The sequence below is a fragment of the Seriola dumerili genome, unplaced genomic scaffold (genome assembly GCF_002260705.1).
Source record: "Seriola dumerili isolate Sdu_G_001 unplaced genomic scaffold, Sdu_1.0 BDQW01000409.1, whole genome shotgun sequence".
NCBI classification, from domain to species: domain Eukaryota; kingdom Metazoa; phylum Chordata; class Actinopteri; order Carangiformes; family Carangidae; genus Seriola; species Seriola dumerili.
The window spans coordinates 127316-154384 of record NW_019174664.1 but is presented as its reverse complement, the minus strand read 5'-3'; the positions used below and the strand labels follow the sequence as shown (position 1 = coordinate 154384).

The 27069-nt window shown below is 38.9% G+C and overlaps 2 protein-coding genes across 2 annotated transcripts; one reads left to right on the top strand and one right to left on the bottom strand.

Moving 5' to 3' along the window:
* Positions 1-8054: 8054 nt before the first annotated feature.
* Positions 8055-23324, top strand: rtfdc1 (replication termination factor 2 domain containing 1). Its single transcript, XM_022761472.1, has 9 exons — positions 8055-8215; positions 8745-8839; positions 9053-9146; positions 9305-9444; positions 9930-10008; positions 19115-19225; positions 19460-19514; positions 20666-20737; positions 22189-23324. The coding sequence occupies exons 1-9, from the start codon at positions 8147-8149 to the stop codon at positions 22383-22385; spliced, it is 912 nt and encodes a 303-aa protein (XP_022617193.1). The 5' UTR covers positions 8055-8146; the 3' UTR covers positions 22386-23324.
* gcnt7 (glucosaminyl (N-acetyl) transferase family member 7) lies at positions 10208-17092 on the bottom strand. Its single transcript, XM_022761471.1, has 5 exons — positions 16821-17092; positions 15086-15353; positions 13831-14572; positions 11917-12012; positions 10208-11409 (listed from the first exon to the last, which is right to left on the bottom strand). The coding sequence occupies exons 2-5, from the start codon at positions 15302-15304 to the stop codon at positions 11165-11167; spliced, it is 1302 nt and encodes a 433-aa protein (XP_022617192.1). The 5' UTR covers positions 15305-15353; positions 16821-17092; the 3' UTR covers positions 10208-11164.
* Positions 23325-27069: the final 3745 nt, after the last annotated feature.

The window sequence follows — 27069 nt, the reverse complement described above, 5'->3', positions numbered from 1 at the left end:
AAAAGATAATGGCTTTAAAAAAAAACAAAAAAAAAAAAACATGATATCATCCTGCAGTGATTTTTTTCTGCTCTCTGATTTTCAATTATCGTGAGGCTGAGAACACAAGCATTCCTTGCAGAAGAAGATACTGTAGTTCATGTAGAGTGAACGGGAATCCGAGGGAATACTGCTGAGGCCGGAGGGGTTTTGAAAAGTGTCGTAGGTGAAACTGGAGACCTGGAGTCAGGCCGCTTGTTCTCGGACGGCTCTGAGGGGTTGTGATGATGATTGGAAGTGATGTGTGTTTGGTAGCTCCTGCGTCTGCTTCAAGGGCAGCTGAATAAATGTGAGCAGGGTTTGAACCTTGGTCTCTGGCACAGTTAGGCAAACTTAAACCCAAAAGTGTGTGAGGGATTGAAGAATGATTAAGAGTGGCATTTATTAGCTGACGCTGTCTGAAGGGCAACCAGGTAAGACGGCTACTTGAACAGTGCATTAGATAGAGTGGGATTGGCAGGGATGGGGTGAAACTCAAATTACTTGCCTCTTAAATTCTGGCAGTGTATTAGACTGTTTTGAAACTGATTTTTCAAAACTATAATATTAACCGAATTAAAAAATTTGGAAGTGTATTATTGCAAAATGCTTTATGAATTTTGAAGAAAAACCCTCTAATTCATCTGTCACTATTTCAAATACACTGAAAAATGTTCCTGTCAGCTGATCTTAAAAATGCTGCAGATCTTAAGATGACTCAAAACATTAATCATTTTACATTTTACAGTTTACACAATAACAAAAATATAGTTAAAGTCTACAATCATGATCCAAATTACATCTTATAGCCTAGATGCATTACTTTGTTAACTATTCATTATTTAACTTAAGCTGATTCCTAAAATGTGTTCATTCAGAGGCTACTACACAGGCTATTTACACTTTGTAACTTTTACAGACTTTAAAACTACATTTAATTAACACAGAGCTTATGTATACAGGATTTGAATCTAAGAAATGTCAGGGGGTATTTAAAAAAATAACACGTTTCTTAATTTTTTATATGATCTTTATGATTGGGTGTTTCTTGTAGTAAATGAATCACATTATTTAAAACAGGACAACGCTCAGTGGCATACATTTTCTAATGTACATTCTCATCAAGCCTGACACCACAGTAGAAATGTTAACACCTGATGCAGTGGACAAGCTTGTCTTCAGGGCTGTGTTTAATTGGCTTAGAGGTCTTGAACCTCTTGCCACCGCACCTTGACAGCAGCAGCAGCACAGTCAGGGGATGACTGAAACATTATCCGCAGGATGGGAAACCTCCTGGGGAGTGGAGAACAGGAGCAACTCAAGGATGTTCCCTCTGCTCACCAAACAGAAACTCAAGAGGATCCGTTCCAAGGGTGAGGAGGAAGGTGTTAAACAAAGTATCAATATCCTGACTCTTCTGTCATATCTTCAGGACCTTCTGTCGTGTTTGTGGCCGAGTGTGATCTCATGTGTGTGTGCATGTGTGTTAAAGAGAGACCGAGAGAGAAAGAGAGAGAGAGAGAGAACACATTTTTACAGAGTGAACACTAATGACGAGTTTGCCAAGTGAACACAATGATGGGAGAGGGAGTAAAGGGGAATAAAATCCATGTTTTTATTATTATGTCTGATGACTGGGAGGTCTGAAAAGTTCTGTAGTTGTTATCTATAAGAGAAAGATGGCAAAAAGTTCAACTCTCAGCAGTTAGTGTAGATGTGTTACTTAACCCCATCCCTTTCAGGAAACCTTTTAACATAGTTTTTGATGTTCAGTTTTAATCTGGCTGTTTGCAAATCCAGCAATTATCCAATGTAAATATAAGGACAGCTTGACATTCAGTATGCTAATAGAGGTGAATTAGACCTGTCAAGGATAATAACACTGATAATTATAACAATGTGAGTCAGAAAGTCACAATGTCACCATAACACACTGCAAAAACAGAAGTCTTTTTATTGCAACTTGAGTCGGCAAAGACATAACAACTGTATCCTTCACTGGATTCCTTTACAGCTTTCTGGAGGATCTGCCTTATCCAGATAATGAACTAATCATTGTTGGAAGGCTGAAAACAGGTGAGTGCAGGTGAAACCTGTGGCTGTCTGTCATTATCTCATCAACCCATCAATCAAACAGAAGCACCGCCCTAAGGGCAGCATTTGCCAATAGGCACACAGGTGAACCCTTAAATCAGCTTTAATTGAACTGCTGAGTAACAAGCGTGGTTGAAAGGTGTGGGAAAGACAGACTGTTGGTGTTGGTGAACTTTATTAGGCTTTGACAGGCTCCCTGCCAACCGTGGAGGTAGAGTGGTAACAGTCTCCCTATCATCACTTGTTAACCAGCCACAAAACAAACTATGGCTTTGTCATAAAAGAACATTATAAGTATTTACCTGCATCCTAAACTATTGCACTATTTTCTCTCTTAAATTAGACCATATCAGTATATTCTCTCATTTCTAGCCTCACATAATCTTGCACAGTAAATTAAGTAAGAGTTTAATGCAGTTTAAGGCAGTAATCACAATTATTTTTCTGAGAACTGTAGGATTTTCATTTTATTCCATACCATTGCTTTTTTCAGACCTTGCTCTTACTGCACCATGTCTATCAGTATGTTGACAGTATAACAGCACTCATTTTTATTTGACTGTGCCAAACAATGTGATTTTGGTATAAATTTTGCACATTCCTGGTTCATACACCAGCATCTTTCTCGAGCATTATTTTGGCATTTGGACAGGCTGTTAACCAAAAGCTCTCACAGACAAGCACCCACCCAGCACAGGAGCCCAATCTCTTTGGCTCCAGCCATAGATACTTCTCTCAACTCAACACTGCAAATTTATTGACAGCTTTTAAAAAATATTTACTGCCCCACTTCCTCTCCCAGCGGGCACCTAGCCTGTAATCTCTCTACCCGTTTATTAGATCATTTGTCAAAGCCTCAAGCTTTTCTTCTCTCTTTTTTCTTTTTGTCATCATCCCCTCCTTTCACTTTCTGGAAGGAGGAGTGTGCATGTACTGTATGTGTGTGTAGGGAGAGAGAGAGAGAGAGAGAGAGAATACAGGGTGAGACATAAGAGTGCAATGGGCCTTGGAGATTAACTCCTTCCATGCCTTCCTTTTCCTTTTTAAAAGAGAATTTACAGCTGATTAGCCTCCACTGTAAAGACAGGCCCCAGTTCCCAGAAGGAACGCTGCTAAACATTTATGCAAGGCCAGACGCAAAGACCCTTATTAAAAACATGTGTTCTTCCAAAGACCCCTCAGAGAGAGACATCTAAGAGGGGACTGAATATAAATGCAGCAGACTGAAGGCTCATTTTCATTGTCGTCCTAAACTGGACACATGGATAGAACAAAAACTGACGCATCCTACTTTTCTTTTTTTTTTTTAGAGCATAAGAACATTTGGGGTCAGAAAAAATGCTAATGTGACAGAACAAAAAAAAATAGCTCAGGACAGGTCTACTAATATTAAAGCATTAGAATAACTTTTTGAGAAATATGCTCATTTGTTTTCTTGACAAGCGCAAGATTACGATCATCGAGACCCCTCTCACAACTGTATGGCAGCAGGTTAGCTTAGCATAGCATAAAAGGCCGAAAGCATGGGAAACGGCTAGCCTCCAAAAGTAACAAAGTCTACAGTTTTCCAAATGGACTTTTGGTTAGCATTCAAAGTTAGCACTGAGCTCACCATGGCACAGAATCACCCACTGTTTCCCTTCATGTCTGTGTAAATTGAGTGTGTGTGGGCAGGAGAGAGGGAGAGAGGGCATGAGACGGTGAAAGTGAGAGTAAAATAAAAGAGCAAAAAAAAAAAAAAAAGTGAGAGTGAGTTTTATTATTGCTGAAGACGTGTATGGTGAGGCGGCGGCTGGCGGGGACACCCAGAACCTTAGCTACCGTAGCTGCCAGGCCTCAGCTGCTACGTGTGCTTAGTCTTCACCACGTGCCCACAGAGTACACAAGGCAGCCACAGGTATGTCCCCATCACCCGGGGCAACACCGATCACAGCCAGGATGCTGTCAGAACCTTTTGGGTATCCCATCAAGCTAATGAAATGTGACTGAGTCTGTGCTGCCAGCGCGCAACCAATTGTTCCATTCATATAGCCTCCACTGATGTATGGAGACTTTCATTCCTCAGTCACAGCCATCAAGGAGGAACCGAGGATCATATGTGTGTGTGTGTGTGTGTCCTATGGTTGTCTGTTTATACAGACAGTGAATGTATACATGTGTATCTGAGCCGTGTGTGCGTGTATGTATCCATTTATCTGTTTGTGGGTTTGTGTCTGCGGGTGTTCAGTCTGGTTTGCCACAGTGGAAAAGATAATCATAAACTGGCTGATGGTGAAAATGTGTCCAGGTGGACTGTGTGTCTGTGCTGGCGAATGCATGGGTCTGCGTCTCGGCTTGGCTGGGACCACAAAAGGTCCCAGTGCTTCGTGAAGTTTGCGGTAAATAAAATGTTGAGCTGTACACTTCAGCCCAGCCGATGGATTAAAACTGTCACACAGCAGGCTGGTGCAACAGGGAAAAATGGTCCACAGTCATCTGCTGGAGGAATCATGGCAACATTACGCATGTTTTTCTTCAACAGTCATACCCTGGAAGCTGAGAGATACAGACAAAACCTGATTTCCTTGCTGCTGACTCATCTGCAGCGTTTCCAAATCCAAATGGAATCACCTAAAATAATAAATCCTAATCCTTTAAATTAGGGATTTTACTCTGATCATATAAGCAATGACAGTAAAAACAAAAGTCCTGCTCAAATTCCCTGTTTATGACTTTATGCCAGACTACATGGGGTATTTTACAGTACAAGCTATCAAAAACCTGTGTCAATATGTGGCAAAAGCTCAAGCGGGCTAATCACACTCCAAAAGGATAGAAAAATTAGTTATGGGCAATGTTTCCAACTGACATAATTTGAGCTATGTAAGATTCAACATAAACAGAAAAAGGAATGAGAAAATAATTGTGGTCGACTGGTGTGTGTGGTAACCCGTTGCAGTCTTGCATGTTGGATGTGGTGTGCTTTTTCCAAGGTTTTGGATTTCTCATTATATATTAGGTACATGAACTTGCATATGGCCTGATACATGGTGTTAGAGTTGACTGAGTACAGTGGAGTGCCCTATTCAACTTAAAATCACAAATAAAATATTCTTTTATATTGCAGACTTTCTGTTTGAGGGGAAATGCTGTGGTGACTGTAGAATTTGCAATGAAATTCTTGATGTTCTTGCACGTGGTATGGTATCGCTTCATACACCAGAGTTCTTACAGGAAATTATGAAGAGTCTTCACAACTGACTTAATATCATATCATCTCTTTATGGATCATGGGATTTTTTTTTTTTTTGGACTGCTGGTTAGACAAAACAAGCCATTTCAAGATCTAAAACTTGGATTTTGGGAATTTGTAATTGAAATTTTTCACTATTTTTTTGTGTTTAAAAAAAACAATAATTTATTATAAAAAATAATAAGAGAAACTGGTTAAGCAGCAATGAAAACGTTGGCCAAGATTATAGTTTTTCTCTAGTGCATGCTAAATGTATCCCCAGTGCTTCTAGGTTAGCCATTTTGCAAGCAAAATAGTTCTTTAGGAAATCATTTGACCTTCTCACACTAACCCTCACCCTAATCCATACCCTTTAGATTGAAGCTAAAATCTGACAGAGGAAAAATAAAAGACACCCCCCCCCCGATAAATATGAGTAAACAGCCCTCTGCTCTGCTCCAAATAATTTCCTTCCAGCTCTGTCCAGAGAGATATCAGGGACCAGGCAGTTTGGGTTTTCTCCTTCACAGAGCTTTAGCTCGGTTGGCTGCAGGGCTAAGGGTCCAGCTCTATCAACTAGCGCCAATGTAAACACAGCAATTCCTCCCCAATTAGAAACGCTAAATGCATTGGACTCGGTGCACTACCAGGGCTGGTTGGTGCAATTAATGCAGCCTTGGTCTCCACTGGCTGCTTCGGATGGCTGGGATGGTTGAGATGTATACAGTTTCAGTTCAAGGCCAGTCAGTGGAAGTCTGATTGGGCAGGTTGGACTCATCATGGAAGTATAAACATGAGATTGGATGGGTGCTTGGTGGTTGGGGTTTTCTTTGGGTCAGCCGTGCTGGGTAGCACCACAGCAGGCCAGAAAGATATGTGTGGTAGGAAGGTCAGTCAGAGGGGGAGAGCTGGGGAAGAGGAAGCTGCATTTTCAGCTGTGCAAACTCTTCAGATTCAACTGTTAAAGTAGAACAGATATGATCAGTACAGTCAGGATCTGTATATACTGGCAGTGACATATTTTGGCTTCAGATTGCAGGTCAGATGTGAAATGACACGGGTAACTTTGCCATTTGTCTATCTGCTATTTTAAGGTGTTTTGAATCTCATCAGATAAAAAACTAATGAACTACAAACTGTTTTTACAATGCTGCCTCATTTTCTAAGTTTTAAAGTATTTGAACAGATCTGGAGCTATGTGGCTTTACATATTTTCATTTTGTACATATTTGCATTTTCAATTCATATACTTGAAACTATTCACATTTATATCTGATATAGAACTTGAAAATGTACACCACAGGAGCAACATAAAACAATGTCTTACTTTTCACTAAGATTTGAGTCACTTTCCACTTATAAGATCTCTTAAAAGAACACGCTAGACAGGAAGCGTAGACCATTGTCCATTGTTTTATATCCTTTTGTCCACTGGCCATTGTGCATTGCGTGTTCCTGAGGTGTTGGTTTGCACTATCAGATTGGGGTGCTCCACTCTCTCAAAGATAGTTTGCTAACAGAGCTTTAACTCCATTGCCTCTAATGAAAATCCATACTAAACATTTAGCTCTGTGTGAGAAAGGGGGGAAATTCAATAAGACACGTAACACAATTTATAAATTACAGGAAGAACCAATCGAACCAACAGGAAAAATGGAGAAATGTTTTTATGTTTATATCTGTTCATTTTGCCTCATTTTAAGAACCACAATAGCAGCTGCCAGTGTGTGGTGAGCATAAAGAGGTTGAAATCTATGTTCTCAGCCAAAATGAAGTCCAACGTGGTGATTTTATTCAGTCTTCTTTTCCACACAGATTATCAGTCATGCCGCCAGAGATGTCTCCACTGGGGTATTCCCCAACTAATGGTCGCTCTTGGACAGCACCATCGATAGTAAACTAATCTACAGCCTGCAAGGCACAGGAAACAGATCTCATTAGCACTCATTGAACTATCTTCCAAGGAAACTTTCATCTTTAGACCACTCTGACAACAGGCCTGAAAGCCAGACTAATGTCACTTACTAGTTCTTGGTTTAATGGCGGACTGAAAATGTTTCATAGATGGATGGGCAGTTAAAGAGTGAAGTAATCTGGGCAAAGCTTACATACACAACTACAATAATGTAAGGTAATGTCGTTTAAAAGTATGAGCAAAACCATGTTTTTGTTGCAGCAAATTGTCACATCATGATGATATTCCCCACATTTTTTCTAAATGTTTGCTTATGATTATATTTATGGTATGATGTTTGCATGCTGTACTAAAACTTTTTTATTCCCCTCAACTTTTTCCTCTTACTTTATTATATAATCCTCCTCTGATCTTCCATTTACTTCACAGTCGATTATATAAATATATGCATGTGGCATTCTGTGCGACAGGAGTGAAAAATTAATAAAAACAATGGTAAAAATTATGTCGATCATAGTAATTATCAATGGTTGTTGTTGGTAAATAGTTGCTGAGTAATTAGGTTATTATGCCTATCTTTCCTCAGCTTAGTGATAAAATTATTTTTTTAAATGGTAAATGGTAAATTTCCACTTGCTTCCCACTTCACTGGCAGCTCCCATCTGGGCTGCTTGCTGAACAGAAACTAGTAAAGTGATATTTTGACTGAGGCCTCCACACTGTGGCTGAAGCTACAAACTACAGCTGAATTTTTTTTACGTTTTGGTCATTCAGCCACTGGAGGGCGACATCATATTAACCGCACATCCCGCGATGTTTGCAGCTCTCTCGTTGTTTGTTTACAACCTGAGTAGCTTTGTCCACAGTAAGCTAACGGGGTGATTAAACTTCACAAGTCGGCAGTCAAGATGGGATGTGATGGAGGCACGATCCCAAAAAGACATGAGTTGGTGAAAGGCCCTAAAAAAGTCGAGAAGGTGTGTTACGCTGGTTTCTTTTGCAGTTCCTTACCTTTTGTGTCGTTGTGGAAAGCTACCTGTAGGTTGCTAACTATTAGCCAGCTAGCATGCAAACAGTATACTAATATAGCTATTTATCTTGAAAATTATTAAATGTTTAAATTCGTAATTGTTTTAGGCACACTATGTAGTTCGAAAGTTAAATTATGCAATGAACGGTTCAAATATGTAAAGGGTTTACTTGTTGAAGATGTCATGCGCAAGGTAAGCTAACTAGCTAGCTAACGCTAGCCTTCAAAATATAATAGTTACGGATGTATAACGTTCATTAGGATGGGCGAAGTTTAATAACAAACAGTATTTTGGTTGATTTATTTATTCTGTCCTTTATCTGTCGTTTGTTGAGGTAGAAGATATATTTTACAAGAGAGACGTGGCAGTCATTTCAGTGTGGACTAGTTAACAGAGTCGTTCAACACAATCATTTACAATATTTACATTCATCGTGGAACATTTTGTGATATAGGCGTTTTAATTGTGTGTCTAGGTCGATAAAAATGCAGAGCTGGCCGCCAAATGGAAGTACTGTGCCCTGAGCCAGGAAAAACTCAGACGCCCCATCGTTGCTTGCGACCTGGGAAGGTGAGAGCTAAGTGTTTGTTAATCGTCAATCAGGCATAATCAGCTGCCTTGTTACAACTGTAGAGACAAGATGGCTTGATAATGTGACACTGAGTGAAAACCTGTGTTAAATCTAACTAGAAAACTAATGAGGTTGTCACCACCAGCAGAGTCTGGCCATCCGTTTTCTGTGCCTGCTTAGATACCTGTTTATGTGTTTCTGTTATGTTTCAGGCTCTATAACAAAGATGCTGTCATTGAATATCTCCTGGATAAGTCTGCTGACAGACCCAATGCTGAGGCTGTTGCACACATCCGTGGGATAAAGGTGTGGTAAAGTCACTCTAGTCTTGTACAAAGATTCCTATTTCTAAGTCTATTTGAGTTTATTTGTGTGTTCGGGGTTAATACGTCCGCATTTCTCTTTGATTTCATGTTGGTGTTTTTTTTCTGTGCATGTTCATTCCCCTTTTCTTTTTTCTCTAGGATATAAAAGAACTGAACTTGACCGATAATCCTGAGTGGGAGGGAGAAAGAAGAAATGCTAAAGGAGACCGTTATGAGGACATCCACTGTGGCATGTTCATTTGCCCTGTTGTAGGGTTGGAGATGAATGGCAAGCACAGGTAAACATTACCAAGTAGAAGGGATTCAACTTAAGAATAATCAAAATGCTGGTACACAAAAGGTCAATTATGTGCACCTGTTATACTGTAGTCTAATATTTTCAACCTGCTCAGGTGAGACTTAATTCATAGACTCATTAGATTCTTGGGGAGCGCACTGTTGACCACATGATGACATTAAAGTAACATCATCTTCATCAGTGTGTTCTCTAGGGTGTGTCTAACACGAGCTGTGTCTTTATTCCTCTGTTTAAATTATATTCCGTGTTATTCATAAGTAAGGTATGTATTGTGAAAACACTGGAAGGCTCTTATCAGTTGTTGTTACCAGTATCAAATCTTTCGTCCACTGGTTCATATTTAACAGTGTTAAAAATGAACCACATTTTACAGAAAGAAATGAAAAAAGACTGGAAGGTTTCAAGAAAGAAACATTTTCTTATGGTTTTGTTTTGTTTATATTCCCTCATATTTTCCTTTTTCAGGTTTTCTTACCTGCATACCTGTGGCTGTGTCTTCTCTGACCGGGCCCTGAAGGAGGTCAAGACAGAAATCTGCCACAAGGTGAGCATTATTTAGTTCTGTCTCTCCCTGTCACCCCTGTTCTTATCACTTTTATGTCCATGCATTTTGTACTGACTTTGTAGGCAGTATAAAAATGTCACAGACATGAAAGCATTTAAATATTCAGAAAAAACACTCCCTAAAAATGTACATTGTTTAAGGACTAGTTTTACTCATGAAAATATGGAGATATATTTGAGTTTGCAACAGTTGATGGATTAGTAGGTTGCCAACTATGAATCTTTTTACATTTTCCTGATAGATTTTTAATCTATTCTTCCATGCATCTGCTCCCCATTACTGTTAGTGTTTGGCAGTGGCTATGATGGTTTGATTCACACATAGAGTTCTTAGTGCTAATGCTTTGCTTTGCAAATAAGCACATATCACTGTAGATAACACACTACCAGTGTGGCATGGTATCAGATGCAAAGATAGAGTTTCTGACAGTTTAAGTCTTACTTTTGAAGAAAAATACTGCTGATTATTTCCTGTCACTGTTGATATGTCTGTTGAAGGGAAAGTATCTCACTTAATGAAAATCAAATCACAGTTTATTTGGGGATCTAATGTCCACAGTCACTCTGACATAAGTTGTAGATGATGAAGTGAAAATTACAATGAAACATCAGCTGTCTTTTAAAGAGGGAAGAGAGGTCTTTATTTGTTTAGTTGTTTACACCTGCAACTCCTTCATTAAAAAAAGATGAACTGACAATAATTTTATTAACAAGTGTGTTTCAAACTGGACAACATACTCAACAATATTAAATTAAACAATATTCAATATTAAATCAAATGAAACAGTATTAAATGTATATTCAGTAGTTTATTCAATACTATGTGTAGTCTAGTTGTCTCAAAGTTGTCACTGCACTTTTGCTTAAACTGCATTGCTTTACTGTAAAGATATTTTTTTAATCCTCTGGCAATACACTGGCATTATACACTCTCATGATTATCAAAAAATAAATAGACAAATATATCTGTGAACAGTAGTCGTGCTACAGACACTGGAAGTGTACAGTGCATCATCCCTTTGTTCTCAGTTCAGTTTTTTTCCTGCTCACATCTTTGACATTCAGAGTCACTGAACAAGTGCAAATAGTATGAACTGCATGTAACCCGACTTTTGTTAAAGATATCAACAGCGATTTCATGCTTCAGCACTGCTGTTAAAGTAGCTGCTGCTGCTTGAGTTGCTCTGTATAGCTAGCAGCCATGATGGGTCTATGGGAACAGTTGCCTGACTCAGCACCTTGTTTCTGTGCCACTGCTCCAGACAGTCCAGGGCCTCGGGAAAGGTGTTTCTCTCAAACTTATTGGCAAACATGCTGTTCCTGTTAATGATCCAAGGCAGGTCTTCAAATCCATAGATACAGATGTCTCGTACATAATGCCCTGGAAAATGATATCAACAATTTTGGTCACATAGATGTGTGTATTTTATTGTTACATAAAACTTCTTTTTTTTCCATCTTCTACCAGTGAAAGGTCATATAAAACACAGACAGACTAAACCTATTACCATATAGAGATTACATCATATGAGAGGAATCCCCCTATCAGTTCTTTTGTTGAGTAAATCTTGAGTTGCTTTAGCCAGTAAATGGTCGTGTAATCCTGTTCGGAGCTAAAGAGCCAAACATAACTAAGGCAAAGAGTAAGGAGACATTTTTATTTCATTGGACACAGGTACAGTATGAGGCATGCTAGTGTTATTAATGTGATATTAATTAATACTAGTTTGTTTTTAAGTTTCTGAAAATATACTGACTCACATAACAGATTCTAGATGACATTGTCATAGTATCAAGAATTAAACTAGACCATAGATAAGCCTTGTAGTACAGATATTGATCATTAAAATATTACCTCCAATAATAGACATGTTCTACTGTACTGTACCTTTGCAGCCACTGTGTGTCCTTCCTTCTTGATCCCTCCACTTGATTGCCCGAATGTCTCCAGCCCAACCTCCATCTATGTGGCTGCCTGGAGCTTCTGCAAACACATAACAAGATAAAATGAATAATTAGTATGTAATTGAATTCAAAGGATTTAGTTAGCCCTGCGTGGGAGATGGCCCTGGATGTTTCTCATAGAAAAGCTTAGGGAACCGGCTGTGTTACTGCTCTTTATCCATGCTCTTTGTCCAGAGGTTAACCACGTGTATTTGCCTAGTCAAGTAAAGTATTCCTTTTCATGGAATCTTTTTTTCTTGTAAAACTGAAACTGGCTGTTTGAAACCACTTCCTGTAAATCGTAAATGTCATGAGAGTCTTTGGTGCAGCTTCTTCACCACACTACTTAAGCTTTCCATTACCTATATAGAGCAGTGCACAACCACTTCCTGAAGCTTCTCTATGAGAGGCATCCAAGCAGGGCTAGTATTTATTGATCAAGTATATTTTTTCAAATGCAGCCCTATGAAAATCACAAGCAGAAACACAAAACAAACATGTCATTAGCTTCACACTAGCAATCCCAATTAATGGAGAAATGACAAGGTCTATTGGCCATCAAAAGCCATCAATATCAATACTGATATCAGTTAAAGCCTATGAGGGTTCAGAGCAAAAGCTATAGGGTTGATGTTAAGAATGGGCTAAGGTCTGCCTTATTGATACCTTAGGACAGTTATATGTCTATGTATAAGGAATACAGTTTGTTAGACTTTACTGATTGCCCTTACACTTAGGGGAAATAACTCCATCTCATTTCAGTCACCCTCTCTACACACCCAGGGGTTCATTTGATTTCTTTGGTCAGTTCCATAATCAAGTTAGGGAATATTTCCTAATAAGTAACATGCTTGTCCTTTGGTGTAAGAGGGAAACAGTCATTTCAGTACACCAAAATTTCCCTTTTTGAGACTTGACTCAAGCATTACTCAAGTGTGAGAAATGACCGCCACAAAGGGTGTGTAGTGACAACAGAAAGTGTGGGAGGGAAGGGAATGAGGAGGGACCTTGTAATAAAATATTGAAATATTGTTGATGGACAATATAAATATTAATGTTTATATCATTATCTTCATTTTAAATAATATGCGTTCAATGTTCACATGCTGTAGATTACACGTGTCATACAGTATGTGTGGGATAAAAGAAAAGGAAATTTGTTCACTTCAAGCAAGCAATAGTTGGCAAGCAATAGTTGCCAGTGTTACAGTGTTTCACCATGTGCTGTCATTTTTCCTAATGTTCCAGTGCTACACCCAAATTTAGCACCAACATTTAGACCTCTGCTGGGTGTAGAAAGTTTGCAATATTTCAACCAATTTTTTTTTTGAATATCTGCCGTTTCCACTAAGCAAGTTTTAAAACTTGGTGGATGAAAGCGCACTTTATGTAATTGCCTCAGACATGCTGTGGTTCAGTGTAAAGCCAATCCAAGACTCCATAATCCAGTTTTTACACTGCGGCCAGTAACTTCTTGCATCTCCAACTTTTGCCGCACACAAAAATTTGTCATTGTGCTCTTTGAAAGGGAGTTTAACTCAGGGCCTCTTCTTCACTGTCACATAGCTTTAGAGTACACTGCCCTTGCAAATGTGAAATCCTGACCTGTGTCATAAAAGCCCAGTCAATGATCCAGTGCAAAAAATTATTTAAAGATCAAATATGCTCTTTGACCATGTTGCATCGATTGTGTTTCTGTATCTTATGTCTCCTTGTGTTTAAATATCATAATAACGCTATTAGTAATTAATAGTTTTTTTTACCAAGATTTGTCCTGTAGAACTTAGAAAAAAGGTTACATCAGAACTAGAAGAAAATTGCTGCATGTCTGTATATCCATTCAAAACAGACAGTTTACCTTTGACGTGGTTGAGTGTCACCCAGTAGTGCTCGTCTGGACTGAATGTGTCCTTGGACCACTCCAAGAGGTCGTGGGCTATCGGGCTTTTCAGAACAAAGTCTACAAAGGCCCTAGTGAGAGCATAGTAAGCTGTTCCAAAATAAACTTGCAGATTGTGTGGAGGAGGACCTTTCTTCAGCCCCAACCCTTTCAGAGCTACGCGTGACCCCATGATCTCCTTGTGCTGGAGCCGTGTCCTGTGCCTCATGGACACCGGCTGCTTGACCCCAGGCGTCATGTTTCTGTCCCTCCACTCTTTGCTCTGCATGTACTGCACCAGTTCCAGGTTGCTCTTGACAGGGAAATCCTGTCCACACAGATTCACCACCTTCCTCCAGCCTATCTTGGACTTTGCGAGATCCTTCATGCAGTTCAAATCTGCTTTCAGGCGGGAAAAGCCAGCGTAGGTCACTGTCTCGCTGTGGCTGGAGAGGAAGGTGTTTTGGAAGCAGCTTACTAGCTTCTGTACGGCCATCTGGTACTCCCATGGAGCCTTAGCATCCACATGAATACAGTAGACATTTTGCGGCATGTAAATGGCCCGCAGCAATCGCACAAAAAGCTCCAGCTCTTTGTGAACGGTCACAATGAAGGCTAAAGGGTATTCTTCCTCCTCGGGGCTCAGAGGTCTTGTGATGAAGTGTAGGTTTTGGGTCAAATCGGAACACTGAAGATGACTATTGAGAATATAGCTGTCCACCTGCAGAAAAGATATATTATCACTACAACTGTTACTATCTTACTTGTGGAACAATCTTTACTGGTATTAGTCAGCATACACTCAATAATGGATTTGGGAAATTATTGTATTGGGTTAATTATTTCGTAGTTAAACATTTGTTTTCAGCATGTCACTACCATAGAATCTCATTTATGTCTGTTCTCAAACATAATGTGCAATATGACTGACGGTCTTGTGCTGTCATATCTCCTAATGTGCCAGAGCTGTACAGTTTCTGTCCAAATTTAGTACCTACCCACAAGTGCTGAATACTCATGTAATAATGTAGTAATAACTACTAAGTACTCATGATTTGGGACGTGAAAATTGTTGACGGCTGTCGTGGCTGGTGTGATCCCAGCGCAAGATAGCATCTAGTTAAGTTCTGTGAATGAAAATGTGGTCCAGAATTCTCTGTGCATTTCATTGCTAACAAATGTTTACCGTAGATTTTTGACATACATTTTGCATACAAAATTAAATCGCACATACCTGGCAGTCACGGCGGTACCATTCTACTCCTTTATCAGTGCCAGGCAGAAAACCTTTACATTCAGTGGAAAAGGGTCTGCAACTTGAAGGCTCTAGGGGCTTGGGCTCTGCTGGCTCTGTTGTTGTTATCCTAGCCCTCAAGTAAATTACTGAACAAATAATAATACTCATCCCCAGGCACAACAAGAAGCTGCATTTTGTCCCCTCAAGTTGGTGCATAATAGCCCCACTTCAACTTATCCAATCAGCACCACCACAGATAAAACTCCTGCAAGAAAGAAATGCAGTTTGGTTATTTGCAGAAGGGTCCCGTACCCCTGAGGGTTATTAAATAGGGTTAAATATGTAGGTTAGCACAAATTGATGAAGCCGGCTTTCAGCTCAAGAATTGTAGATTAGTGTACCAGTTTTAGTCTGTTGATAATTGATATTTGACGCATAACTGGCAGCATGTTGTCAGTTCTTTCTGAAACACAGCATTTAATAGTAGCATTCTTGAAATATATAGCATTATAACTTATCTATCATAATGGGATTTCTATAATCATGCCGTGGAATAAATTTCACCTATAGTGTCTCTACTTTCTGCCTCAACTGAAATGCAAAACAAAACAAAACAAAACCAATTAAAGGAATCTGTACAGGAAGCTTTGACAAAACATAGGAGCAAGAATAGAGAGAATTGACAAAGTAGAACACTTATAAACACCTTTTTAAATACTTTAATTCCTATTAGGACCATGAATTGAAATGTTATAATGAACAGCTAGTTGATCAATCAATTGGTTGAGCAATAGAAAATGTTATTTAGAAATTTTAAATAATCTGTTTGTTTCATGTTATTATGAAATTAGCATTACATTTTGCAGGCAAAATTAAAATACTTTGAGGGTGGGTAGTTAAAAATGGCTATACTTGGTTATTTAACCATTTATCAAATAATTGATGACAATAATTAAAGCGATTAAAGCCTCATTTAAAAGACACCATACAGACTCACTGAACAAGTTTGGCAGATCATCTGAAAACTCGTGTAGTCTTTAGGAGCCACACGTGCAAGGTACAACAGAAAGAATTAAGTAAACAAACAACATTTTAGAGAGACATGAGGACACCCAAAAGTTTTGAAACTGACTTCAGAATAATTAAGCGTTGTAACGGTAGCATTTGTATGTAGCTGTTTACAGTCCTCCTTATACTCAACATTATGCATATTTTGCAATGTTGCTTTCACCAGGGGCTGTGAGTGGTTGAGCTCATGTATAATTCAGAAATCTTTGTATGGGCAGGAAAATGGATTTGAAACTCCAGTGGTCCCTTCATAGCAAAGACGCTCAGGGCATCTCTGATGACTGGTCTTGGTGTTTAACTGCTGTTTAACCCCCCTTTGTTCTTGAGAACAGCACTGAAGATATCCATAGGGGGATATCCATAGGGGGATATCTTCTGACAGAAAAACCAACTACTCCTCAGCATGTAAATGCAGTAAGAAATAGCTTGCTGCTTGATTGTGCTTAGTGTTTGTAGTCAGGGATTCTTTTTTTGCTCAGCCAGAAACCGTTTATCATAGCTTGTGATAATAATCATTTCACATTCATTTTGCGATATCTATCTGTCATGTTTATGTCTGTCTACATCAAACATGTAAAGCTCATATCAACGCAACACATGTAAACACATGCAGATACAGTATGTAAAGAAAAATGCAAAAGACTGGGCAGGATTAGCATCTTACCTCTGAGGCAGTTCACTTTGTAGTACTTATGATGAAGAGATAAAACATTAGACATCAGCGCCTGTTCTGATCATTGTTGATCAAACAGCTACTCCAAATGTGTTATTTCAATCCATCCAGGGTCTGGCAGAGTTATATCCATTGGAAACATCATCAGCAACAACAGGAACAGCGTCAGGAGTAGCTTTTGTTATCTGTTTATGCTAAACTTATCACTTTTTTTTCGTTGTTGTCTTTGGCAGCGAGAGACCCAGGAAGCTGCACTCTCTGAGCTTGAGACCGTACTGAAGTACGACGGAGTGTGTTTTTTTTCTCTGGTTGTATTCGTTGCTGATTAAGTCGCCTCCCTACAACAGCCCCATGAGATTAGGGCCGTCCCCGCTTGGTTACCAGCAGTGATGCATACACCTGACACACAGGAACACGTCACACACGCTCTTTCTCTCTCCCTAAGGTTTTTTTCCACTCTCCTCCCCCATACAGTTTCCTACTCACTGGTGTGTTCCGTCTTTCCTATTTTTTCTTCTTGCTTTACATTATTTCTTTCTTTGTTCCCTTTACCTCAGGTTCCTTTCTTCTTTTTTCTCTCAAATGTGTTGAGTTGCAGTTCATCTCCCCAGTCGCGGGTGCACATGTCAAATTATCCACAGTGTCCCTCCACTGAGTACTCGCTCTCCGCCTTGTTCAGCTTCTTGTCGTCTGTCAGGTGGCCGGTTTAATGCTGAAGCAAGGTTGTGGTTGATTTGCTGACTGACTTGACAAGAAGGTGCCCAGCTCACCGGTGGCCTGTGTCATTCGGGTAATAGCAACAGCAGAGCGACGGACTTCAGAGCAGCACCCACAGAGTTTATTTGCTGCCTGGTCAGCTTCTGAGATTATCCCTCTTGTGTTGAACAGAGCACATGGCCGGAGTTCACACCCACTGAGCCTGCATTGCGGCCACACAATAGATCCCCTGCTGGTAACTCAGGGGTTTAATATTTGTGTTTGTATATGGCTGTGTATTCCCTTCTTTATGAAGCAGTCACACAGCTTGTGTTAGTATCATTTTTGACTAATATACAAAATTTAGAATTTGAGATTTTTGCCATCTTTTGTTTTGGGTTGGCCTGTCTGAGAAAAATGCAACTATGAACAACAAACTGTGCTACATAAATTAGATGTATCCCGGTAGTAAAATACCCAATAATATACTGGTCAGTAAAACTGGACTTAATACACCTCATCAAGAGCAGAGAGGAGGGCAAACCCCGTCAGCTAGATCTGTGGGAGATCCATACCAGGAAGATTTTTAGATTTTATGGAATAGTGGATTAAAACATAATGAATTTAAAAATAGGCCTACATCATTTATTTACTGAACATACAGTGTGACTGTAAGGGGCTTCAAACACAAGATTCATTGACTGGATGTCATTGGTCATTAACAGGTTTCTAGCTTATCATAGTCATGTGCTTCTGACTGTACTTCCATCTGGGTTAAAGAGCATAGTTACAAATTCCAACAATTTTGGTGCAACGCTGTTAGAAACCCACACATTACGTCAATGTCTTTCTAACCAACTTACTGACTTTGCCTGTTTCCATATACAAATAAGATAGAATGGGCTGTGATGTTACAGGCAGATAATTTGGATGTTGAGCTTTCACAATTGTGTTATTTTATATAACTGTTCAGCACAGAGTATGCTTACATATTTATTTTTTCCTGAAGAAATGCAGCTGTGTTTAGAAATAATTTGACTATTATACTATTTGTTTTTTCAGTCTACCTATCCCTGCCACAGAAACCTCATAATAAAGAGTTCCATCAAGCAGGATAAACAAATCATTGTTTTGCAAGTGAAAGTAGGAGTACATCCCCTTGCCTGTTTTGCACCTGAAGCTTTTTTAAGTGCAGTTTTTGTGCTTTTAGCCTAATCGTATGTCATGTTATGAGATTATGTGTTTTTCAAGATAAACTTTTTTTTTTTTTTTTAGAGGAATACATCTTTAAACTTGCCTTACGCGCAAATATATATTTGAAATGTTTATGTTTCAGGGTATGGGTCAGGAAAAATCCTGCCATGAATAAAATGCTCAGCTCACTCACACACTGTAAGTGGAAGGATTTAACACAGGACTGTTCAAATTGGAGGCATTTAGCTCAATTATGCATCCTGTGGATACATTTCTTACCCTTCAATTATTAAACATAGATGCCGACTATGAACTGCCTTGTTGTTTCACAGGTTTTCCTATTTTGCCGGTCACAGTCAGTGTCTATTAACTGGGGTGTCATGTCTGTGCTATAGTGTGGGGACCCGTTTAAAGATGAGGATATCATTGTGGTCAATGGAACCAAGGAAGAGGTGGAAAAGCTGAGGGAGAAGATGGAAGAGAGGCGAGCCAAAGCCAAAACTAAGGTAACTTTTAATTTTAATTGAATTACAGCTCATCTAAGATGATGAAATAATCTGAGAGTATATGGGTTGTTGGAATTGAATAAACTGCAGAATATTAGCCATATTGCAATATTGTTAGGTTTTGAATGACATTTGTCTAAACTTTGGAAACTGTTTTGGAATAATGTTCAAGTTAACTTTTGTCAGGGACAGTGGTTTTAGTGTGTAATCAATACATTTCCCTTTTTCTTTTAGAAATCAAAGAAGAGTAAAGCAGCTGAAACTGTGTCCACACCATCAGAATCGAAAGGTTTGTGTAAAGCCTGGTTGAGGCATCATTCATTTTAGTCAGACAAATCTTTGTGTTTAGCATTTACATAAACAAAAGCATGCAGCTAACAAAACACCGGAGCCCTCTTCATTTGAATAATATTCTGAACATCCTGTAGAGAAGTTGTCTTGGTTATTCAAACGTTTAACTTGCATGCTAACTCAGTAAGTACTGTGAAGTTGATGATATATATAAGATGTGGAAAGCAACATAGATCCTAACACATCTCATTTCATAATTTATCTAATTAGTAGATGAAAAAGGCTTATACTCATTAAATGTGTGGCCTTTACTTCGAAATAGCTCATGTGCTCTTTTCCACTGAAAGTTAATAAAGTGTATTTAAAAAAAAAAAAAAAAAAAAGTTAGTACACACCTTTTTTTCAGGCGAGGTGGCCCCTGCCTCTGCCATAAAGCACTGATGTTCTTAGCAGAGAACAGATTTTCTGTGCTCCATATGACATACATTTTCTCTGTCAGTGGTGATGTGTCATATGTGGTTTTTAAACTGGATTGGTCACATTTCATTGTCTTACTATATAACTATATATATTCATTTCCTCATACATGTTCTGAGAACCTGAACAGACTTATAGGTCATCATTTCCCCATTTAAAGAGGTGCATCTTTCCCATCGTGACAGAAGATGTAGCGAAATTGTTTGTCATTTTTTAAAATCGGCCCTGCTTTATACATTTCCCGTGTGAATATGTGTGTAACTCTTATCCTAGTTTTTACTTCATTTCATGAGTCTCATCAATAAGCAAAGAATTGCAAATCCTATTTTTGATGTGATTTTTGAATTGGTAAAGTGTTTTTACAGTTTGGCCCGGTGTTTATGAATCTTAGATCAAAGACCTCCAGTATTGTGTGCCCTCAGAGAGCATTGGTGTGGTTTCCTGTTTAGTTTTCCAGGACAGCACAAGGCTCTGAGCTCAAAAGTGAACAGGGAATTTGCTGAGAAACACCTGATGCACTTTTGTTACTCAAATCAAAACTAAAGCTTCAGTGAAAAAAATTACACATAATTTTTTTCCTGACCATAAGACAAATTATGTTGACTATTTGAACACAACATTGAATTATCCTCTGGCTTAATCGGATTGTCTGACTCTGGTTTCTTCCTGCAGATGACACACAGTCTCCTCAAGTGAATGTAGCAGAGAGCAGCTCCAGTTCGGACAGCCAGAGCACCTCGTCAGGTAGCTAATACTTTGCTTTGACATATACAAACAAAGATTAAATATAAACTCTAAATTTGGAAGTGACAGCAGTGTTGAGCATATGTAAGGAGTCCTCTCCACCTTCAAACAGCATGGCAGTCATTCTGAAAGATTACCGTTTAAAATGGATTGTTTTGTTTTTTTTTTATTCTCAGATGTTACCAGATTATGAATAAAAGGATAACCTACAGTGGATATAAAAAATCTACACAGCACTGTTAAAATGGCAGGTTTTGATATATAAAAAAAATGAAACCAAGATAAATCATTTCAGAACGTTTTCCTTTTTTAATGTGACCTATAACCTATATAAACTGGCGCGCAAAGTTTGTTTGGGTAGGAATCTTTCAGCTTAGCACATCTAGACTTGGCAATATTTGTCCACTCTTTGCAAAAAAGTTCCAGATTCACCACATTACGGGGGCATCTCCTGTGCACAGCCCTCTTCAGGTCACCCAACAGATTTTTCAATTGGATTCAGGTCTGGGCTCTGGCTGGGTCATTCCAAAACCTTAATCTTCTCTTGGTGAAGCCATTCCTTTGTTGATTTGAATGTGTGCTTTGGGTCGTTGTGCTGAAAGGTGAAATTCCTCTTCATCTTCAGCTCTTTAGCAGATGCCTGAAAGTTTTGTGCCAAAATTGACTGGTATTTGGAGCTATTCATAATTCCTTCCACCTTGACTATAGCCCCAGTTCCCACTATAGAAAAGCAGAAAGCAGCACTGCAGTACAATACTGCCACCACCATGCTTCACCATGCACGGGTGATGTGCTGTGCTGTTTTTGCACCAAACATACATTTTTGGAATTCTGTCAAAAAGTTGAAACCTTGGTCTCATCAAACCATAACACATTTTTTGGGACCTTTTTTTTTTTTTTTTTTTTTTTTTTTTGCAAAATTTACCTTGGCTTGGATGTTTGTTTATTTTTGGGAGAATGCGGGAGATTGTCATCACATGTAGGGAGCAACCAGTACTTCCTCAGCTCCTTTAATTTTGTACCCCTCTCCTGAGTCACTTTAATTGATGGTAGGTGTATACTACTATTTAACATGAGCTTCAGTGTGAGTTGTTGATTCTGACCGCAACCACAGCCCCAGTTATAAGAGGGTGTTCACACTAATGCCACCAGTTGCAGTTTGTTTTTCACTTGAATTTTATAGGGTATGGGTCAGACTTAATGTGGAAAAAGTTCTGAAATTAATTATCTTGTTTTCATGTTTGTTTCACTGTAAACATTTGAGCATCAAGTTATATCTTCGGTATGGACCTTAAATTCCAGGGAGCATTAAAAACACTTTTTCTAGGTGTCAAATCAAACTAAATCTAAGCAAAGTATGATATATTGTAATTCTTTGCCTTGTTTTTCTTTGTTCTTATCTTCCTCTTGTTGTTTTGTTTTTCTGTTTCATTTTCCATTTTACCACCCAGATGTGCCCGGACCCTCGGGATCCTCCAGCTCCTCTAAAGGCGCAAAGTCTTCAACAGCCTCCGCCTCCAAAAGGTCCATCCAGGACATGAAGGAAAAATCAGAGGCCTTCAAATCCCTGTTCACCTCCCACAGCTCCGCCAAGCGTACCAAAGAGCAGACATCCAACTGGGTCACCCACACCCCATATCACTTCTAAGTAACTATCACTCAGTGTAAAGACCACCATTTTTAGATTGCTCCAGAAAATGTGACCCATTAAATACCAATTACTGATAAATCTAATCTAATTCTGCATACCCAGCTCCAGAAATGCACATTACCCACATGACCTTTAATAATATCACCAATGTATGGGCTCATTCCCAACTTGTCTCTTCAGTCCCAAGTAGCTCAGTGTTTACATGTTGTGAACATTTTGTTAATAGCTCCCCAAGCTGTTCAGACGCTTTGTTTTGTAACCTAATTCCTCCCCCATGTATTCTCTTCCATCAGTGTATTCTCAGTCAGAGGTGCTTTGAGAATTGATGCTAGGGTGATTTCATCATTTCTGTCACTCTGCTGTCTCCTAGTGGACAGACCGCAGCTTTTTAAAGTGTGATCTCTAAATGGTTGAAACTATCACAAAAGTGATGTGAGTGGATATATACAGGCTTGATTTCACTCTTCAGTTGAGATGAAGCATCCTACTGGGTTCTACCTGTCTTCAATGACTATTGTCTATGAACACATAATGTGGATTTCTTCATAAGTTCTACCAGAATAAGCCTGTCCCTCATTCCTTCTTTGTCGAATATATTTAACAAGTTTTGCAGAGAACTCTGAAGTTATTTCTTTTTTCAGTCTATCGGTTATTTATAGCAAGATGATAAGAAACTTGAGCATCACAAGCTTCATTATTTTCAGTTTCCTTTTCCAAACAAAGTGCTTCCAACTGTCTGTTTTTCTCTGGGTCTTTTTGGAAGACCTTTTGATGTGAAAACAAAATATGTTGGTTTCCAGTTTGTGATAGCAAAATGTGGTGAAATTGAATTATGTTCTTTTTCAGACAGTTGGAGTCTTTAAAGGAGATTAGAAATGTTTTGGTCTACCTTTTTTTTTTAAATGTAATGAGAAGATGTCAAAATAAAATTTCTATTCAGTCAAGTTTGATTTTTATTGTGCTGTCTATATTATAAGTACAATGCACAACAAGTTGCCTTTATTTTGTGTTTGGCCTGTAATATAAAGCTTGGTTACACAATGCTATAAAGTGAAAAGAAGAGCAATAATTACCTGTGGTGACAGCAGCAACAACTCCCAGTTGTGCACTTCACAGGAAAATTCACAGCAAAAACAAGCTATAAAAAGTTCTGATTACATACAGCAGCTGACGTGTGTTTACATGTTAACAGGTGTGAAATTGAAATCTGTTGTTAGGTTTAGTCTTTAGTGTGTTGATCAGGAGATACCCAGCTGTCAGCATCTGCTTGGTTACTGTTGCACATATGGTCTCGCTTGCGTGTCCTTTATTGTCTTCTAATGAAGGAGGGGGGTCGAAACAGCAGCCTCTGATCAAATAGGGGCAGTGATGCAGGAAGTGTTCAGAAGCATCACAGAACTACAAAAAATTCTTTAAGAAAATACTCAATTGACAAGTAAAAGTCCTGCAATTGAATATGTTTCGCAATATCTTGTATATTTATTCATTTTTTCTCCAGAAGTTAAAACACATTTTAAATAGACTGAATTTGCGTATTCATAGATTCTGTACCCAGGTTGCTCCAAGCATCTTAGTGATCTTGCCCCAGTTCTTCTGTGGATTTAGGCTGTCTCAGTGTCTTCTGTCTCTTCATGTGATCCTAGACTGACTCCACGGTGTTGAGATGAGTGCTTTGTGGGGACAAGACCATCTGTATATGTATGGACACACCTTCATATTCACTTGAAAGAGAGAGTGCATCCAAACGTTTGACTAGTACTGCATTTATATATATATATGTTTTAGGAACACCACCTGGCTAAAACTAATGGAGTCTAATACAATAGGCCTGCAATGAATCCTACCTCCATGAGGGCAAGAAGGTAAGAAATATGTTCAGTTTTTGTTCAAACTGTGTTAATTGTTTTGGAGGACGTAGTCCATATACTGTTGAACTGCAGTGTGTTATGTTGATGTGTTTTTATTATATTGTCCACCACATTCATATCCATGAGGGAAGGCTAAACAACAGACACACCTCTTTGTATTCTGCAATACAGTTCAACAGCACCACAAATTGCTGCCTCCACCTAACAATAGTAAAATATATATGTATATATACAGGTGCTGGTCAATAAATTAGAATATCATCAAAAAGTTGATTTATTTCAGTAATTCCATTCAAAAAGTGAAACTTGTATACTGTATACATTCATTCCACACAGACTGATATATTTCAAGTGTTTATTTCTTTTAATGTTGATGATTATAACTGACAACTAATGAAAACCCCAAATTCAGTATCTCAGAAAATTAGAATATTGTGAAAAGGTTCAATATTGAAGACACCTGGTGCCACACTCTAATCAGCTAATTAACTCAAAACACCTGCAAAGGCCTTTAAATGGTCTCTCTGTCTAGTTCTGTAGGCTACACAATCATGGGGAAGACTGCTGACTTGACAGTTGTCCAAAAGACGACCATTGACACCTTGCACAAGGAGGGCAAGACACAAAAGGTCATTGCTAAAGAGGCTGGCTGTTCACAGAGCTCTGTGTCCAAGCACATTAATAGAGAGGCGAAGGGAAGGAAAAGATGTGGTAGAAAAAAGTTTACAAGCAATAGGGATAACCGCACCCTGGAGAGCATTGTGAAACAAAACCCATTCAAAAATGTTGGGGAGATTCACAAAGAGTGGACTGCAGCTGGAGTCAGTGCTTCAAGAACCACCACTCACAGACGTATGCAAGACATGGGTTTCAGCTGTCGCATTCCTTGTGTCAAGCCACTCTTGAACAAGAGACAGCATCAGAAGCGTCTCGCCTGGGCTAAAGACAAAAAGGACTGGACTGCTGCTGAGTGGTCCAAAGTTATGTTCTCTGATGAAAGTAAATTTTGCATTTCCTTTGGAAATCAAGGTCTCAGAGTCTGGAGGAAGAGAGGAGAGGCACAGAATCCACATTGCTTGAGGTCCAGTGTAAAGTTTCCACAGTCAGTGATGGTTTGGGGAGCCGTGTCATCTGCTGGTGTTGGTCCACTGTGCTTTCTGAGGTCCAAGGTCAACGCAGCCGTCTACCAGGAAGTTTTAGAGCACTTCATGCTTCCTGCTGCTGACCAACTTTATGGAGATGCAGATTTCATTTTCCAACAGGACTTGGCACCCGCACACAGTGCCAAAGCTACCAGTACCTGGTTTAAGGACCATGGTATCCCTGTTCTTAATTGGCCAGCAAACTCGCCTGACCTTAACCCCATAGAAAATCTATGGGGTATTGTGAAGAGAAAGATGTGATACGCCAGACCCAACAATGCAGAAGAGCTGAAGGCCACTATCAGAGCAACCTGGGCTCTCATAACACCTGAGCAGTGCCACAGACTGATCGACTCCATGCCATGCCGCATTGCTGCAGTAATTCAGGCGAAAGGACCCCCGACTAAGTATTGAGTGCTGTACATGCTCATACTTTTCATGTTCATACTTTTCAGTTGGCCAACATTTCTAAAAATCCTTTTTTTTGTATTGGTCTTAAGTAATATTCTAATTTTCTGAGATACTGAATTTGGGATTTTCATTAGATGTCAGTTATAATCATCAAAATGAAAAGAAATAAACATTTGAAATATATCAGTCTGTGTGTAATGAATGAATATAATATACAAGTTTCACTTTTTGAATGGAATTACTGAAATAAATCAACTTTTTGATGATATTCTAATTTATTGACCAGCACCTGTGTATATATACACATATACCAATGCTACATCAACAGTAATCTACATCTACAGTCAGTAAAACATTTGATACAGCCCAGAAAACAATTGTGCCACTAAAAACAGCATATACAGTGACTGAAGGAAAAAAAAGAATAAAATTAGGTTAAAATATTTATTTTAATTGCTGACCAAAAAATTGTGCAGAATCTAAAATATCCCCTCTTCATTTGACATGGCATGAAATAAATTCAAACTTTCTGATTATTTCCAGGTTTATATGAAAATTGAGATTTTTGATGAAGTCTCAGACTTTTTGACCTCACTGTATCAGCTCCACATGTTTTGCGTTAAATCTTAATCTAATAGGTAACAGAACTACAGCTGCCAAATGTAGTCCTATGTAGTGGAGTAAATTGTACATTGTTTCCTTCTGAAATGTAGTGGAGTGTAAGTACTGTATAAAGTGGCATAAAATGGAAATACTCAAATAATATACAAGTAGCTCAAATTCGTACATAAGTATAGCATTTGAGTAAATATCCTGTGTTACATTCTACGACTGGATAGGCCCATATGCATACATGACTATATATGCTAAGATCAGCTAGATCCAAGGTAATACTGATCCTTTCTAAATCGAGAGCAGCCCTGTGGTAATGTGAGGACGCAGCCACTAGGCGGCAGCAGAGGCGTCCTTATACTACCTTCTGATTTTATAAACTCAAACTGTGGCCCAGTAAAAAAAAAACTAAACAAACGGAACATACAAAGGGGAGTCTGCCTGCTTCTCATTAAATGTAAGTTACACCATAAATAATCCAATCACTGTGGCTGAAAATTTAAATAAACACTGCATCCTCTTGTCCTCATCCAGCTGCAGTCTGTGACATGTTTGTTTGTTGTTGATGTATAGGCTATCTTCCTGCACACGTTTACGTCTCTGAATACAGTGGCATACAAAGAAATAATGCATCAATAACAAGAACCA